Here is an 18,679-nt window from a genome sequence, read left to right as displayed (position 1 = left end):
TGGTGGTGGAGGGAGTTTTCCATGCCAGTCAGCAACTGGGGCAAAGTTGGGTGGGGATTCCTGGGGACTGACTGTGTCCCAGGACTTGGGTCCTAGGGGCAGGACTTTCAATCCCATCTTTCTACTTGGTTTCTCTATCCATACTCAGTTCTCCCTTTTCTACTCTCCTGACCTGACCCAATGCCTACTCTAAAAAACAAAACAAAACAAAACAAAAAACAAACAAAAACAAAAACAATAAAAAAAAACCTTTGCCCTGTTCTTTCTTCTCCAGCCATATGACTGCCTGGACTAGGAATTCTGCCATAGTCTTACTGCACCTGGTTATGCAACAAACAAAGTCATAACACCAATGTCCAGGAAATCTGGGACACAGTGAAAAGACCAAACCTAATAATAATAGGGGTAGAAGAAGGAGAAGAATAGCAGCTCAAAACTATAGAGAATATATTCAACAAAATTATAGAAGAAAACTTTCTCAACCTAAAAAAGGAGATGCCTATGATGATACAAAAAGTATATAGAACACTAAATAGCTAGGACGCCCCCTCAAAAAAGTTCTGTTGACACATAATAATCAAACCACTAAATATATAAAATAAAGAAAAAATATTAATAGCTATAAAGGAAAAAGGCCAAGTAACATATAAAGGCAGACCCATAAGAATAACACCTGACTTCTCAATGGAGACTCTGAAAGCCAGAAGTTCATGGACAGATGTTATACAGACACTAAGAGACCATGGATGCCAGCCAAGATTATTATACCCATCAAAACTCTCTATCACCATTGATGGAATAAACAAGATATTCTATGATAAAACAGATTTAAACAACATCTATCCACAAATCCAGTCCTACAGAAAGCACTAGAAGGAAAAATCCAACCTAAGGAAGTTAGCTGCACCCACAAAAACACAGGCAATAGATAATCCCAGAGCAGTAAATCACAATGAATGGAAATAAACACACACACAAACACTACCAGCAAAAAATAACAAGAATTAACAATCACTGGTCATTAGTACCCCTTAATATCAATGGCCTCAGTTTGCCTATAAAAAGACACAGGCTAACAGAATGGACACAAAAACAGGATCCATCCTTGTGTTGCATACAAGAAACACACATTAACATCCATAGCTGGAATTATCTCCAGTCACACCTGGGCCCGCAGCCACTCAGACCCAAACAGACACACAGATGCTTATATTATTTAAACTGTGGGATGGATAGGTACAAGTTATTATGGTAGATTATTGTATATACTAGTAAACAAATTTAGTAAAATAGCAGCCTTAGATAATTTGCACTGTTATGAATTCTTGTATATTGATACAAATGTAAACTATTTTTATATTTCTGTTCAAGATAATTTGTATATTGATACAAATACAGAATTATATTTGTTGTAATGTACATATATTTCTACTCTTATTTGAAATATTTTGTATATTCATACAAATGTAAATTTATATAAGTCATATTGTATGTATGTTCTATCTCTGTTTAGGATATTTTGTATATATATATATATATATATATATATATATATATATATATATATATATATAGGATTATTGTCATATTGCATATTGCACTATACATTCCTAACTCTGTCAATGATATCTTGTGTATTTTAACAATTAATATCAAAGACAGACAGATATTATATGATAAAACAGATTTAAACAACATCTATCCACAAATCCAGTCCTACAGAAAGTACTAGAAGGAAAAACCCAACCTTTATCAGAGTAAAGGGTAGGGAAAAGTCTTTCCAATCAAATGGACTTAAGAAGCAAGCTAGTGTAGCTATTCTAATATTTAACAAAATAGACTTCAAACTAAAAATAATAAAAAGAGATGGAGAAGGACATTACATATTTATCACAGGTAATATCCACCAAGATGAAGTCTTAATTTTGAACATTTATGCCTCAAATACAAGAGCACCCAGATATTTAAAATAACATTACTAAAGCTTAGGCCACACATCAAACCCCACACACTAAAAGTGTGAGAATTAAACACTCCACTCTCACCAATGGACAGGTCTGTCAGACAAAAAGTTAACAGAGAAATAAAAAAACTAACAGATGTTATGACTCAAATGGATGAATAGACATCGAGAAAACATTCCAAAAAACATAAAAGAATATACCTGCTTCTCAGCACTCCACTGACCATCTCTTAAATCAACCACATACTCAGTCACAAAGCAAATCTCAACAGATACAAAAAAAATTGGAATAACCTCCCTTATCATATTGGACAACCATGGCTTAAAGTTAGAATTCAACAACAACACATATTACAGAAAGCCTACAATCTCATGAAAACCAAATAATGCTCAACTGAATCACCACTGGTTCAAAGAAGAAATAGTAAGAAATTAAAGACTTCCTAGAATGCAATGAAAATGAAGGTACAATATAACCCAAATTATGGGATACTATGAAAGAAATAATAAAGAGTAAAGTTCATAGCTCTAAATGCCTATGTAAAGAAGTTGAAGAAATTTCACATCAGTGACTTAACAGCATACCTGAAAGCTCTAGAACAAAAAGAAGCAAATTCACCCAGGAGGAGTAGATGCTAGGAAATAATCAAATTGAATCCTGAAATCAATAAAATAGAAACAAAGGGAACACTACAAAGAGTCAATGAAGAAAGAGTTGCTTCTTTGAGAAAATCAATAAGATAGAGAAACCCTTATCCTAACTAACAAAAAGGCAGAGGGAGAATATCCAAATTATCAAAATCAGAAATGAAAAGGGAGACACAACAATTGACAATGAAAGAAATCCAGAGAATCATCAGGACATAATACTTCAAAAACCTGTACTCCAAAAAAACTGGAAAATCTAAAAGAAATGGACAGTTTTCTGGATAGGTACCATGTACCCAAATTAAATTCAGACCAGATAAACAATTTAAATAGACCCATAACTCCTATGGAAATGGAAGCAGTCATTAAAAGTCTCCCAACCGCCGGGCGGTGGTGGCGCACGCCTTTAATCCCAGCACTCAGGAGGCAGAGCCAGGTGGATCTCTGTGAGTTTGAGGCCAGCCTGGGCTACCAAGTGAGTTCCAGGAAAGGTGCAAAGCTACACAGAGAAACCCTGTCTCGAAAACAACAACAACAACAAAAAAGTCTCCCAACCAAAAAAAAAAAAAAAAAAAAAGCCAAGGCCACAAGGTGTCAGTGCAGAACTCTGTCAGAATTTGAAAGACAAGGTAATCCCAGTGCTCTTCAAATTGTTCTACACAATAGAAACAGAAGAAGCATTACCAAGTTCTTTCCATGAGGCTACAGCAAGCCTGATACACAAACCACACAGACTCAATAAAAAATAGAATTACAGACCAATCTCTATCATGCATATCAATGCAAAAATATTCAATAAAATACTGACAAACTGAATCCAAACCACATCAAAAACACATCCACCATGATCAAGTAGGCTACATCATAGAGATGCAGGGATGGCCCAACATATAAAAATTGGTCAATGTAATCCATCATATAAACAAACTGGAAGAAAAAAACGACATGATCATCTCATTAGATGCTGAAAATGCATTTGACAAAACCCAACACCCCTTCATGATAAAAGTCTTAGAGAGATCAGGAATATAGGGAACATACCTAAACGTAATAAAGGCAATTTACAGCAAGCTGACAGCCAACATCAAATTAAATGGAGAGAAACCCAAAATGATTCCACTAAAATCAGGAACAAGACAAGGTTGTGCACTCTCTCCACATCTATTAAATATAGTACTCAAAGTCATATCTAGAGCAATAAGATAACAAAAGTAGATCAAGGGGGTGCAAATTGGAAAGAAAGAAGTGAAATTTTTGCCACTTGCAGATAATATGATAATCTACATAAGTGACCCCAAAATTCTATGAGGGATCTCCTACAGCTGATAAATACCTTCAGTAATGTGCCAGGATACAAGTTTAACTAAAAACATCAGTAGCCCTCCTATATACAAATGATAAGTTGACCAAAAGAGAATTCAGAGAAACATCACCCTTTGCAATAGCCAAAAATAATATAAAATATTTTGGAGTAACCCTAATGAAATAAGTAGAGGACCTGTAGAACAAGATCTTTAAGTCAGGCCAGGCGATGGTGGCGCATGCCTTTAATCCCAGCACTCGGGAGGCAGAGGCAGGCGGATCTCTATGAGTTTGAGGCCAGCCTGGTCTACCAAGTGAGTTCCAGGAAAGGTGCAAAGCTACGTAGAGAAACCCTGTCTCGAAAAACCAAAAAAAAAAAAAAAAAAGAAAAAAAAAAGATCTTTAAGTCATTGAAAAGAGAAATTGAAGAAGATATCAAAAAATGAAAAGATTTCCCATGGTCATAGATACTTAGAACCAACATAATAAAAATGGCAGTCTTACCAAAAGCAGTCTTCATATTCAATGCAATCCCCATCAAAATCCCTACACAATTATTCACAGATCTTGAGAGAACAATACTCAACTTCATATGAAAAAAAAAAAACTAGGATAGCTAAAACAATCCTTTACAATTAAGCAATTTTTGGAGGTATCACTATCCTTGACTTCAAGCTCCGCTATAAAGCTATAGTAATAAAAACAGCTTGGTAATGGCATAAAAACTGACATGTGGAACAATAGAATCAATTTGAAGACCCTGACATTAATCCACACACATATAAACACCTGATTTTTGACAAAGGGGTCAAAACTCTACAATGGAGAGAAGAAAGCTTCTTCAACAAATGGTGCTGGCACAACTGGATGTCAAAATGTAGAAGACTGCAAATAGACCCACATCTACCAACATGCACAAAACTCAAGTCCAAGTGGATCAAAGATCTCATTGTATAACCAGCTACACTGAACCTGATAGAGGACTTCCTAAATAAAACACCAGTACCACAGACATTGGGAGCAACAGTTAATAAATAGAATCTCCTGAAACTGAGAAGCTTCTGTAAGCCAAAGGACATGATAAACATGACAAAATGACAACCCACAGAATGGGAAAAGATCTTCACCAACCCCACATCTGACAGAGGGTTGATCTCCAAAATATAAAAAGAATTCAAGAAATTAGACATCAAAATACCAAATAACCTACTTAAAAATGGGCTACAGATCTAAACAGAGATTTCTCAACAGAAGACTCTCAAATGACCAAAAAACACTTAAGGCATTGCTCAATATCTGTAGTCATCAGGGAAATGCAAATCAAAATGACCCTGAGACACCATCTTATGACTATCAGAATGGCTAAAATCAAAAACAGAGATGACAACTTATGTTGGAGAAGATGCAGAGCAAGAGGAACACTCTTCCACTGTGGGAGGGAGTGCAAACTTAAACAACCATTTTGGAAATCAGTATGGCAACTTCTCAGAAAATTGGAGATCAATTTACCTCAAGACCCAAGGATACCACTTTTGGGCATACACCAAAGTGATACACAATTATACCACAAGGACACTTGCTGAGTATGTTCATAGCAGCATTATTCATAATAGCCAGAATCTGGAAACATCCTAGATGCTCCTCAACCAAAGAATTGATAAAGAAAATGTGGTACATTCACACAATGGAGTATTACTCATAAACAATGACATCATAAAATTTGCAGGCAAATGGATGAAACTAGAAAATGTCATCCTGAGTGAGGTAACCCAGACTCAGAAAGAAAAACATGCCATGTACTCACTAATAAGTGGATACTAGATGTAAAGTGAAGGATAATCAGAATATAACCCACAGCTCCAGAGAATCTAGGAAATAAGAAAGACCCTAAGAGGGATGTATGGATTGCCCTGGGAGGGGGAAATAGATGAGATCTCCATGAGTAAACTGGGGATGAGGGGTTAGGTAATGGAAGGTAGAGGATGTGAGATGATGTATATAAGGAAACGGGATGATCAAGATGGAACATGGATGGAGTGAGAGAGTAAAGAAAGAGAAAACATGATACAGGAAGACATCATGGTGATAGGGAGAAACTGGGTGCTAAGGAAGTTGTCCCATAATCCCCATTTTACTCATGGGGATCTCCTCTGTTTCCCCTTCCCAAGGTGATCTGTACATCCCTCTTAGGGTACTCCTAGCTTCCAAGCTTCTTTGGAGCTGTGAGTTGTAGTCTTATTATCCTTTGCTTTACATTTAGTATCCACTTACAAATGAGGACATACCATGTTTGTATTTCTGAGTCTGGGTTACCTCACTCAGGATGGTATTTTCTAGTTGAAAGAGACATCTTAATAGAGGAAGACTTATGGGTTGAGGGAGAACTGGCGCTAAGGAAATTCCCAGGAATCCACAAGGAAGACCCCAGATTAGACTACTAGCAGCAGAAGCAAGGGTGCCTGAACTGTCCTACCCTGGAAATCAGATTGGTAAATACCCTAACTGTCATTATAGAGTATCAGGGACAAGGATAGAATCTCTAGTTAGTGGAAAAATACAGACCCCCAATAAGACAGGGAACTAGATTTTCTTACAGTCAGGTTGCCTAGCAACAGGACATTGAGTCAGAGCCCTTGAACCTTTCACCCTGAAAACATCCAAAAAAACACCCTGTTAGCTTGCCCCACCTTATGCAGATGACAGCTTCTTGCTCCCCCAACCCTGCAGGAACTATATAAACACTCCTGGAGAAAAATAAAGTTGCACCTTGATCAGAATCTTGACTTGGTGTATTATCTTTGTATCTCCTGTCCGTACATACCGTCCTTAAGGTGGTCGAGTACCCATTAAAGCCCTGCTGGCTGGGTCAACAGAGCCTTCATGCAGTAATTGATGGAAGCAGATGTAGAAATCCACAACCATGTACCAGGCCAAGCTCTGGGAGTGCAGTCAAAGATAGAGAAAAGGGATTATATGAAAAGGAGGGTCAAGATTATGATGGGGAAATCTACACAGAAAACTGAACCAAGCTCAAAGGAATTCACAAACTTTAGACTGACAGCTGTGGAACTTGTTTGGGACCAGACTAGACCCTCTGCATATGGGAGACGGTTATGTAGCTGGGTCTGTTTGAAGAGACTTCGCAGTTTCATCAGGATCTATCCCTGGTACATGAGCTGGGTTTCTGGATCCCATTACCTATAGCCAGATACCTTGCTCACCCCTGTAAAAAGTGGGGAGGGGCTTGCTCCTGCCTCAACTGAATGTACTAGACTTAGTTGCCACCCCCCATCATGGGATAACATATCCTGTTGAAAGAAAGGATGAGGGTGGGGGGAATATAGGGGAAAAGCTGGAAAAAGGATGAGGGGGGATCTGTGATTGGTATGTAAAATGAATTTCAAAAATTAAAAAAAAAGATAACCAAACTATAATCAATAGACCCAAGAAGTTTGTTGAAATGAAGAGACTTAGGGGCATGAATGGATATTCCTGGAAGAGAGAAATAAATTTTATGGGTAGACTGGGTGTGAGTGGGGATGCATATGGGGAAATTAGTTTGGCAGAATATGTATTTGAGGGAGAGAGCATGGGGAGAGAAGGCTGGAATTGAGGGGACTTTGATGGGTGGTGTGTAAACCTAGCTCAGTGTAAACTTCTTGTAATCTATGAAGGTGATCCTAATGAGGACTCCTAGTAATGGAGGATACTGAGTCTAACTGGCCATCTTGTGTAGACAGATGAGGCTTCCAGAGGTGGGACTGTGTTGATGGTTGCCAATTGAGTTGTGGGCCAAAAACATCCCATGGAAATCTCCCAAATCCAGACTGATGCTAAGATAAAAGGATGATATCCGCAAATCGACAGTGGGGCTCCTTTGCCAAGGACAACACCACACAACTCATTGAACAGGCAGAAGCCAAGCTGGCGCTTACATGCAGTCCTTACCCCTATGTTCCCATCTCTGATATAGAAAGGTACTCTGGAGGCTGCCAACAGAGATATGTGGACCAATCCAGCTTCAAACCTTTTACCTACAATCTATCCTGTCTCCAAAATATGCTAAGGCAATGGTGGCATTGATCTTGCAAGAGTAATCAAGCTATGTGTGGTTTGCTTAGGGCCCACTGAGAAAGAACCCTGGCTGGGTACTGTTTGTGTAACCAAGAAACAAAAACTAGATAGCCCACATGCCTAGAGAAAACAAAAAAAGGTCAAAAAACCAATATGTTAATTCCTAATGATAGTCTGCCAAACTTGTAGATCAGTGCCTTATCCAATCATCATCAGAGAGGCTTCCTCCAGCTATAGATGGGAACTGATGCAGAGGCACACAGTTAGACATTATGGGGGAGAGAGAGTCTAAACTGGAGGTCTCCATCAAATCCCTCCCATCAGATCTCAGAGATCCTGTGGAAGAGGAAGCAGAAAGTTTCTAAAAGTCAGAGTGGATGGAAGACACCATGAGAACAAAGGCCCTTTGAATCAACAAAGCAAGAATCATTTGAATTCACAGAGACTGAAACAGCAAGCACAGGGCCTAGACTGATTGCACCAGGACCTCAGCATATATATTATTGCTATTGGCTCAGTGTTTGTATGGGAATCCTAACTATGAAAACCAGTGGGTCTCTGATGCTTGTACCTGCTCGGAGGACCCTTTTTCTCCTGTTGGGTTGTCCTGTCCACCATCCATATGTTAGTTTTGCTTCGCCTTATATATAATTTTATGTTTGTTTGTTATCTCTTAGAATCTTGATCTTTTCTAGTGAAAAACAGAAAGGGAGTAGATCTGAAAGAGAGAGGATGTGTGGACAAATTGAAGTAGTAGAGAAAGCGGAAACTATATTCAGGATATATTTTACGAGAAAAAAAATCCATTTTCTCTTTTTTTAGAAGAATGATTTATTTATTTTCATTTTTATGTGCATTGATGTTTTGCCTGAATATATATCTGTGTGAATGTGCTGGATCCTCTGGAACAGGAGTGACATACAGCTATGAGCCACCATGTGGGTGTTAGGAATTGAACCTGTATCCTTTGGAAGATCTGCCAGTACTCTTAACAGATGAGCCAACTCTCCAACCCAAAGAATCTGTTTTCAAAATAGAAAAAAAATTATAAAATTTAATTTCAAAAAGATGGAAACAGTAAAAAAAATCCCTTTACCAAAAAGGAAAAAATACCAAAAACTGAAAAACAACATGACCAAACACCATATTTAGGCACAGATGCATTCACAGTATAATTATTTCACACTGTTAAAAGATTTATAGCTAATACTCCTCAATTTGTTTTTTATAAAATAGAAATAGAACGATAATACCCAAAGTCATTCTATGAAAGCCATATTACTGTAATATCCAAAGCAGGTAAAGACACAACAACAGCAACAGAAAAATAAACACAGGCCAGGCAGTGGTGGCGCACGCCTTTAATCCCAGCACTTGGGAGGTAGAGGCAGGTGGATCTCTGTGAGTTCAAGCCCAGCCTGGGCTACAGAGTGCATTCCAGGAAAGGCGCCAAAGCGACACAGAGAAGCCCTCTCTCAAAAAAGCCACCACTACCACCACCACCACCACTACCACCACCACCCCAAGAAAAGAAAAATAAACACAGACCAACATCCCTGATGAATATAAATGTAAAAATTCTCAATAAAATACTAACAAACCATATACAGGAACATATCAAAGTTATTCTCCATGAGTAAGTTGTCTTTGTTCCAGAAATGCAGCACCAGTTCAACATACATAAGTCCATAATTAAAATAAACTATATAAATGGACACAAAGGTAAAAATTACATGATCTTCTCAGCAGATGAAGAAAAAGCCTGAGGAAAAATTCCACAATTTTATGATAAAAGTCTTAAGAGAAGTAGGGCTGGATATAAACATTTTATTTTCTGATAAAAAATATGATCAGAATATGTTTTATGGAAAAATCTATTTCAAGAAAAGATTAATTCAATTGATTACAAAATTAATGCCAACAATTACACAAACTCATTATCTGTCAGGAATGCACAAATAAAAACCACATATTATCATGAGCCCGTTTTTAAAATCAGTACAAAATAAAAAAAATTGCAATAATATTGAGGATCAGAAAATGCTACATACTATTTGTGAGAATGTAAATTGCAACAATGCCTCTCTCACACTGAAGTAAATAGATAAATAAATATATAATTTAAAATATATATCTAAACTTTGATGTCCTTCTTCCCACTTCCTTGGGTTCTCCACAGGAAATTATATGAAAAGCATAGGCAGAAGTCAAAATATATAATAGGAACACACAGATTTTAAGAAGCTACCAAGTCTAACAAATACAAGTTGGATATTGTATTTAGGAGTAAACAATTTTCCTTTCTACAGAATACACTTTTGGGCAAACCAAAAGATATATAAATTGTTGAAAAAGAAAAATTATTTTTAAAATAATGCAATATAAACATAAGAGGATAAGATATTTTTTCAGTGAATTTCCATATGCAGACAATGTAAATGTTGTTAGCAATTAACAAGACCTGATAATTTTACTGTCCATGGGTTTCCATGCACTCTCCTGATACATCTAATATTAAAGTTTCAAATTTAAACTTGAATATGTACTATTTTGCTGAATAAAACATAGAATAACAATTTTACTGAATAAATTGGGAAGTTGGAAGTGGATTCTATTTCATCTTAGATAAATTCAATTAAAAAATTATGGAGAAAGCAACCAGTTGTGGGCACATTTGTCTCGGAGGTAGTGAGATTGAAAAGCAGAAAAGAAAACACCCACATACTTTCTCTGCCTAAAAAGATAAATGAACTTTCCCTCTAACAAGTGCATCTAGAGATCTTGCAAAGAGTTTATTCCTGAGAATATTTAATTCCTCCAAGGAGTGTGCTGGAGCTTCAGCTTTTTAAATTTATCATTAATGTTTCAATAATAATTATTTTCAATCCTGTATAGACATACAATAGTAAAACCTTTTTTCTTTATTAAGAAATTATTTGTTCATTTTACATATCAACCACAGATCTCCTTCTTCCCCTCATGCTGCTCTCTCCCCAGCCTTCCCCCTTAATGCAACCCCACTCCCTCCTTCAAAAAGGTAAGGTTCTCTATGGAGAGTCAACAAAGCCTGGTACATTTAGTTGAGGCAGGTTCAAGTCCCACCCCGTGCATCAAGGCTGTTCAAGGTGTCCCACCATAGGTAATGGTCTCCAAAAAGACAATAGAGCTATAATTTTGTATTTCAGTGGGTGTACTGGAAATTTCCTGTTCAGACCAATTGTCTTAGATAAAAAATATTTCATGTAGCCTTTTATTCCTAATTGTTTCACTCAGCTATCTTTCACAATGTACTAGTGGTAACACAAACTGGCTTTTAGAAGATTGTTCTAATTATAGTTAAGATGGAATAACTTCTGTCTATTCTTTAAAAAATGTACTATTACTGATACCACAGTCATCATGGAATACAGATTCTTATACATCCATTCCATACACAGAGTATATTTTCTCTTTTTAAGTGTTTAAATATCCACATAGGCCCTTGATGTAATAAATTATTCCTTACTATAGTATGAACCACAGGATTCTGAAATCTAACTAATTAGTATTATAATAATTATGCCAGACATCTCAATTGATCTTACTAATTTGTCAGTAGTTACAATAATTTTCAGTAGTAGCTATCGGAAATAAAAATGCTACAAGTAAACATTAATACCAATGTAAAATTCAACTCCAGAAAATGGTAAAATAACATATCATGGAACCTTAGGAAAGTGTTAAACTGAAGAAAGTTAAGCATACAAATATCATACCATTTTAATTAAGAGGAAGGAAATTCCTTTAAAACTGGAAAGATGCTCCAGTTTATAATTCTTTGTTCCATGTTAACAAATATTTGGCTGGAACGGTGAGTCTAGCATCTGATCAGGAGCTTCAGTGGTTGGTGCTTCCAATAATACTTTATTCAAACATAGGGGAAATCAGAATGTTGTGATTCTAGTGATTTACTCTTAAGCACCTACAAATTAGACTTTCTGTAGCAAAAGTACATTGAGTGTTTTTATTACTTGCAGAAATGAATGTGTCCAAGTAAAACAAAAATAAATTTTAGAAATAAAAGTATCTCATAAGTGCCTGTTCTCTTTCTCCTTTTGATATTTCAGATGTTGTGAACATTGCATAATATGAAGTAATAGTATAAATTTTATAGAAATGTATACATGGACCCTATTAAATGAAACCTACTGTAATAAATGAACAGACGTAGCAGTAGCTTCTCAAATGAAATTGCAGGAATAACACACGTGATTAAATGTACATCATCATCTACTGGACACCTGAGGGTTGGAACCTTGTTGTAACACCTCATAACATATTTTAGAAAATTATATTATGATTTAATGTATATCACATGGTCCTATACAATTACATTCTATACTTAGAAAGGATAGGCATGCTGGAGTAATTTGAGAGCATTTATCCTTGAAACGCAATGGGTGAAAGGAAGAAATGTTAAAAAAAATTGCTCTTTCTTAATATATAAACCTAATGAATAGTGCGAGAAATGCATTAAGAACTTTTCTATACATCTGGTAAAGAATTCAGAAGAAAAGTTACAACAGGCATTGATGAATTCATGATCAGATCCTTGATATCTAGTACAAAAATGAGTAAATTAAAGAAAGTACTCACCCTCTGATATTCTGATAATGACCTGTGGCTTTGATTTGTTTTTCCCAAGTATAAAAAGGAAGCAGTGCAGCAATCATGATATCCCCTTCTAGGAATATGCTTGCTTTCTTCTTCAAAGCACATGAAATAGAGTCATAAGAGTACACAAGCTGAGGAAATAGAAAGATAAGGCAGATAAAAACCAGCAGAAACATCACTAATAAGTCTAAAAAGACCTAAGCCTTTTTGGACATGAAGTTGATGGCTGCAACTCTGGGAGGTTTTAATATTTGGTAAGTTTGTATGAATGTGTGAGCATATCTTATATTGTCTGGGAAGCCCAAATGAACCTCCCTCCCCAATGTGTCCCTACCTAGATTGCTAAAATCCTCCAGAGGAGTGTGGAACACTCTCTGTCCTGGGGCTCTGCATCTGAGGTCCTTGTTTTAAACAGAATCACAAGTGGAAAAATATTATTGAGGATTTTCATTCTCATTCCCAGGTGTCATGCTATATTCAAGACCTCATAGAATAAGGCTGAAGAAAATATCTCTCCTCATTTGGGTAATTTTTCTAAAACTAGTCCAAAGACACTAGTATGAAAATATTTCAAGATGATTACAAATAAAGATGCCCTTTAGATTGTAGATGAAGGAATGAAAGATGGAACACCCAAAGTTATTAGTGTAGTACAACTACCTAGGTCATGCAGTAACATATAAAGTGGAACAGTTACACTCAATCAGTGTCCAGTGGAGGCAGGGAACTTTTTTATATAACATTCAAATATGAGTACCAAACTCATATAAAAATATCAATATGCATGCACAGGTTTTTTTCTTGTTTGGAGAGTTCATACTTATTAGGAAATTTTGATTCATTTACCCCAGGACAATATATAAGTCAACTCTCATGTTTGTTTCTTGAAATTTGGCTTTTCGATTGTGATGGTAATGTTCATCTCTTCTTCATGAATCCACAGATCAATATTGGTCATGATCATTTTCTATGTCCATATCAATGTGGTTCAGTATGTATGATTTTCTTTTTTTCTTATAATGAAAATAGACTTTTTATAAAGTACATACAGAATACAGTATACTACCTGAAGTACTCTGAGATTTGCCAGACAGACCTCTCTAATCATCTAAATCAACACTTTTTTTTATCTCTCACATTAGAAAATATACACACACCAGGGGAATAGTGATAATATAAATGAAAGTAGAATAACATTTGAAAAAATGAACTAACTGCAGTTTGAAAGAAACAAAAAACAAAAGAAAAAGTTCAAAAATAACCCATATAGATGCAGAGACACACTAGTTCTTATATTTAAGAAGCCCAGAAAAACAGAAACCTGAATACCATAATACATACCTAATGTACCTGTAGGGTAAAAAGAAAGAAAGAAAAAAAAGGAAAGAAAAATTGTCTGCCACAACATGATGAGACAATGAACCTCCACTGAGTTCTTTATGTGTTGACGATCTATAAATGGCCATGGAGCCTGTTCTTAAGAGTAGTTTGTTCCCATTGCAGATCAAAGGGTTTGTGTGTGGGCCATTGCATATCCCCACATTTCCCCAGAGTACTCTTGAGTAGAAGCAGCAGGAAATATTAGTTAGTAAGATAGAGGGGATAGAAACAGATACAAAATATAGGATAGGCTTGGGGGGCCTGGATCCTAACCCATAGGGCCCTGACTGTGTTTACCAAAGGGTTTTTAAAGGAATGCCAAGAGGTGGAGCAAAAGACCTCCACCCAGGACAGCCAATATGAGCCAAACAACCATCTTCCATATTCAGAGGTCCTAGTCCAGTCCCATGGGGGCTACACAACCACCAGTTTACAGTTCAAGGGCTTCCACTACTGTGGCCAGTGGAAGTCCATCTTCCCATCATGATCTCGACATCCTCCACTGGCAGAATTCCTCCTCTCTCTCATTGATTGGATTCCCAGAGCTCAGCCTGGTGCCTGGCCATGGATCTCTGCATCTGCCTCAATCAGTCACTGGACAAAGGCTCTATCATGACAGTTGGGTTATTCACTAGATGAGTCACCAGAGTAGACCAGTCCAGGCACCCTCTGGACCACTGCCAGCAGACCAAGGTGGGGTCATTCTTGTGGCTTCCTGAGAGCCTGCCCAGAACCCTGACTCTTACTATTTCCATAATGTCCTTGTCTATCATGGTATCTCCCTCCCAGTCCTGCCACTCTGTACCTGTTCCAGCTTGACCCTTCCATTTCCCTATGTTCTCATCTTCCACTCCTTGCCCTCTGCCACCCACCACACCCAGTCCCATCATGCAGATCTCATCCATTTCTCCTTCACAGGGTCATCCATGTATCCCTCCTAGGGTCTTTCCCTGTTAGCAAGCTTCTCTGGACCTGTGGGTTGCAGTCTGGCCATCCCTTTCCTCACATCTAGTATCCACTTATGAGAGGGTACATACTATGTTTGTCCTTCTGAGTCTGGGTTACCTCAATCATGATGGTATTTTCTAGTTCCATCCATTTGCCTACAAATTTCATGATATCATTGTTTGTTTGTTTTACTGCTGAGTAGTACTATATTGGGTATATGTGTGCCATATTTTCTTTATCCATTCTTCAGTTGAGGGGCTTCTAGGTTGTTTCCAGGTTCTCGCTATTACAAATAAGGGTGCTAGGAACATAGTTGAGCATGTGTCCTTGTGGTAAGATTGAGCATTCCTTGGTTATATGCCCAAGAGTGGTATAAGTGGGTCTTGAGGAAGACTTATTTCCAATTTTTTGAGAAACTGCCATACTGATTTCCAGAGTGGCTGTACAAGTTTACATTTCCACCAACAGTGGAGGAGTGTTCCCCTTGCTCCACATCCTCTCCAAAATAAGCTGTCTTCAGTGTCTTTGATCTCAGCATTCTGACAGATATAAGATGGTATCTCAGAGTCATTTTGATTTGCATTTCCCTGATGACTAAGAATGTTGACCAATTCCTTAAATGTCTTTCAGTCATTTGAGATTCTTCTGTTGAGAATTCTCTGTTAAGCTCTGTAGAGCATTTTTAAATTGGATTGTTCAGTATTTTGAAGTCTAGCTTTTTGACTTCTTTATATATTTTGGAGATCAGCCCTCTGTCAGATGTGGGGTTGGTGAAGATCTTTTCCCATTCTGTAGGCTGTCATTTTGTCTTATTTACTATGTCCTTTGCTCTACAAAAGCTTCTCAGTTTCAGGAGGTGCCATTTATAAATTGTTGCTTTCAGTGTCTGTGCAACTGGTATTATATTTAGGAAGTGGTCTCCTGTGAAAATGCATTCTAGATTATTTCCTACTTTCTCTTCTCTCAAGTGGAGTGTAACTGGATTTATGTTGAAGTCTTTAATCTACTTGGACTTGAGTTTTGTTCATGGAGACAGATATGGATCTATTTGCAATCTTCTACATGTTGACATCCAATTATGCCAGCACCATTTGTTGAAGATGCTTTTTTTCCCCATGGTACACTTTTGGCTTCTTTGTGAAAAATTATATGTTCATAAGTGTGCGGATTAATGTCAGGGTCTTCAATTCAATTCCATTGGTCCACATGTTGGTTTTTATGCCAGTACCAAGCTGTTTTTATTACTAGAGCTCTATAGTAGAGCTTGAGGTCAGGGACAATGATGCCATCAGAGGTTGTTTTATTATACAGGATTCTTTTAGCTATCCTAGGTTTTTTTTTTTTTGGTTTTTCGAGACAGGGTTTCTCTGTGTAGCTTTGCGCCTTTTTCCTGGAGCTCGCTTGGTAGCCCAGGCTGGCCTCGAACTCACAGAGATCCGCCTGGCTCTGCCTCCCGAGTGCTGGGATTAAAGGCGTGCGCCACCACCGCCCGGCTATCCTAGGTTTTTTGTTTTTCCATATAAATTTAAGTATTGTTCTTTCCAAGTCTGTGAAGAATTGTGTTGGGATTTTGATGGGGATTGCATTGAATCTGAAGATTGCTTTTGGTAAGATTGTTATTTTTACTATGTTAATTCTACCTATCCATGAATATGGGAGATCTTTCCATTTTCTGATATCTTCTTCTATTTCTTCCTTTAGAGACTTAAAGTTTTTATCATACAGGTCTTTCAGTTGCTTAGTTAGAGTTACCCCAAGGTATTTTTTATCATTTATGGCTGTTGTAAAGGGTGATGTTTCTCTGATTTCTGAGCCCATTTATCATTTGTATATAGGAGGGCTTCTGAATTTTTTGAGTTAATCTTGTGTCTTGCCACCTTACTGAAGGAGTTTATCAGCTGTAGGAGTTCCCTGGGAGAATTTTTGGGGTCACTTATGTACACTATCATGTCAGCTGCATTGGAGAAGGCCAATATGCTTCAGTACAAACACAATGTTTATATGATGTCCAAACCCTAATTTTATGTCGAATAGAAGCCTTGAATGCATGGGACAGCATTGAGGAACCAGGAAAAAAACTGCGTCATTTACAAAGGTTATGCATGGCCAAAAGAATCTTTCACAGAATTTTTTAAAAAGACTGGCTTCAGCAGTAAAGAGAATGGTCTCAGATTCAGAAGCTCGAAAGATAATAATTGAATCTTTGGCTTTGAGAATGTGAATGCAGCATGTAAAAGAATAATCAGGCCATTAAAGGCAAGATCTGCACCTTTGGAAGATTGGATTAGAGACACGGTTAATGTTGAGGCTCATGAGCATGATGATATGTGGGTAGGAGAAGAAATTTCAAAAGGTTTGAGGAATGTTAGATGTTTTGGATGTGGAAAGCAAGGACATTTGAAAAGGGACTGTAAACAGGTCATTCTTAGAAACATGTTTCTTCAAGGAACAATGGCAACAGAATGACCCTTCCTTCTGGAGTATGCAGAAGGTGTGGTAAGGGAAAACACTGGACCAACAAATATAGATCAACAAAGGACAGACATGGTAATCCTTTGCCTCCATCTTCGGGAAACTCCCAGAGGGGCCTCATATAGGCCCCCATAGCAAATCCAGTTCATACCTTTCCTGCAGCCATAGAGGAAACCCCTGCTCAGAGCGATTAAATAACCAAATGCCTATTGGAATAAATCATGCTGGTCAGGATGATGAAAGAGAGAGAATAGAAAATTCAGGAGAAAACATAAAGAAAATTTTTTGGCAAACTTCTATTAATGAACAGAGACCAAAATTAACGATAAAAATAAATGGTGTTTTGCTGTCTGGTCTGGTAGACACAGGTGCGGACGTTACCATAATTGCACCAGAATATTGGCATCCAACTTGGCCTCTTCAGGAGGTAAACGTTCAACTCTTAGGAATTGGGACATTATCTCAGGTGAAACAGAGTGCAAGATGGCTCGAATGTATAGGTCCAGAAGGACAGAGAGGAAAATTCAAACCATATGTGGCAAACATAGCTATGAACCTGTGGGGTTGAGACCTGTTGCAACGATGGAATACTCAGATTAACATCCCTCCAATCTCAGAAACAAATCATAAACCAGCACATGTTTCTGAGAGAAATATTAGAAAGCATTATTTTGAGTGGTCACCTGCCATCCATATTATACAAGAACAGAACACAACTGATGATCTTCCAAAGACACCAACAGCTCTACCTTTAAAATGGTTAACAGACAAGGCTGTATGGGTTCAGCAATGGCCCTTAACAACAGAGAAACTCCAGGCTTTAGATGAGATGGTAGAAGAACAGTTAAATGCTCAGCATATTGAAGAATCAACCAGCCCTTGGAATTCTCCTGTATTTGTAATTAAAAAGAAATCTGGTAAATGGAGAATGGTAACAGACCTTAGAGCAATTAACAAAGTAATTCAGCCAATGGGCTCTCTACAATCTGGAATTCCTTTGCCTACTCTTCTACCAAAAGTATGGCCTCTCATAGTTATTGATTTAAAAGACTGTTTCTTTTCAATACCCTTACAAGAAAAAGACAGAGAAAGATTTGCTTTTACAGTGCCTACTTATAATAATTCTCAAGTGGTTAAAAGATTTCAATGGAGGGTCCTCCCACAGGGAACATTGAATAGCCCAACTCTGTGCCAATATTTTGTACAAAAGCCATTGGAAATGATACGTAAAAAATTTCC

At 37.3% G+C, this 18,679-nt stretch overlaps 1 protein-coding gene across 1 annotated transcript in view; it reads right to left on the bottom strand.

Moving 5' to 3' along the window:
• LOC143269144 (vomeronasal type-2 receptor 116-like) overlaps positions 1–14,793 on the bottom strand; it is a 66,209-nt gene extending 51,416 nt beyond the window's left edge. Inside the window, exons 1-2 of the mRNA XM_076553831.1 lie at positions 14,767–14,793; positions 12,623–12,771 (exon numbers count right to left, since the gene is read on the bottom strand). Of these exons, the coding sequence (XP_076409946.1) occupies positions 12,623–12,771; positions 14,767–14,793 (176 nt within the window). The remainder of the gene's footprint in view (positions 1–12,622; positions 12,772–14,766) is intronic.
• Between the last annotated feature and the right edge of the window lie 3,886 nt (positions 14,794–18,679).

Source organism: Peromyscus maniculatus, chromosome 17 (genome assembly GCF_049852395.1).
Source record: "Peromyscus maniculatus bairdii isolate BWxNUB_F1_BW_parent chromosome 17, HU_Pman_BW_mat_3.1, whole genome shotgun sequence".
In the NCBI taxonomy this organism is placed as follows: Eukaryota; Metazoa; Chordata; class Mammalia; order Rodentia; family Cricetidae; genus Peromyscus; species Peromyscus maniculatus.
Note: the sequence above shows the minus strand (reverse complement) of the source record. Positions and strands in the feature narration are given on the sequence as shown.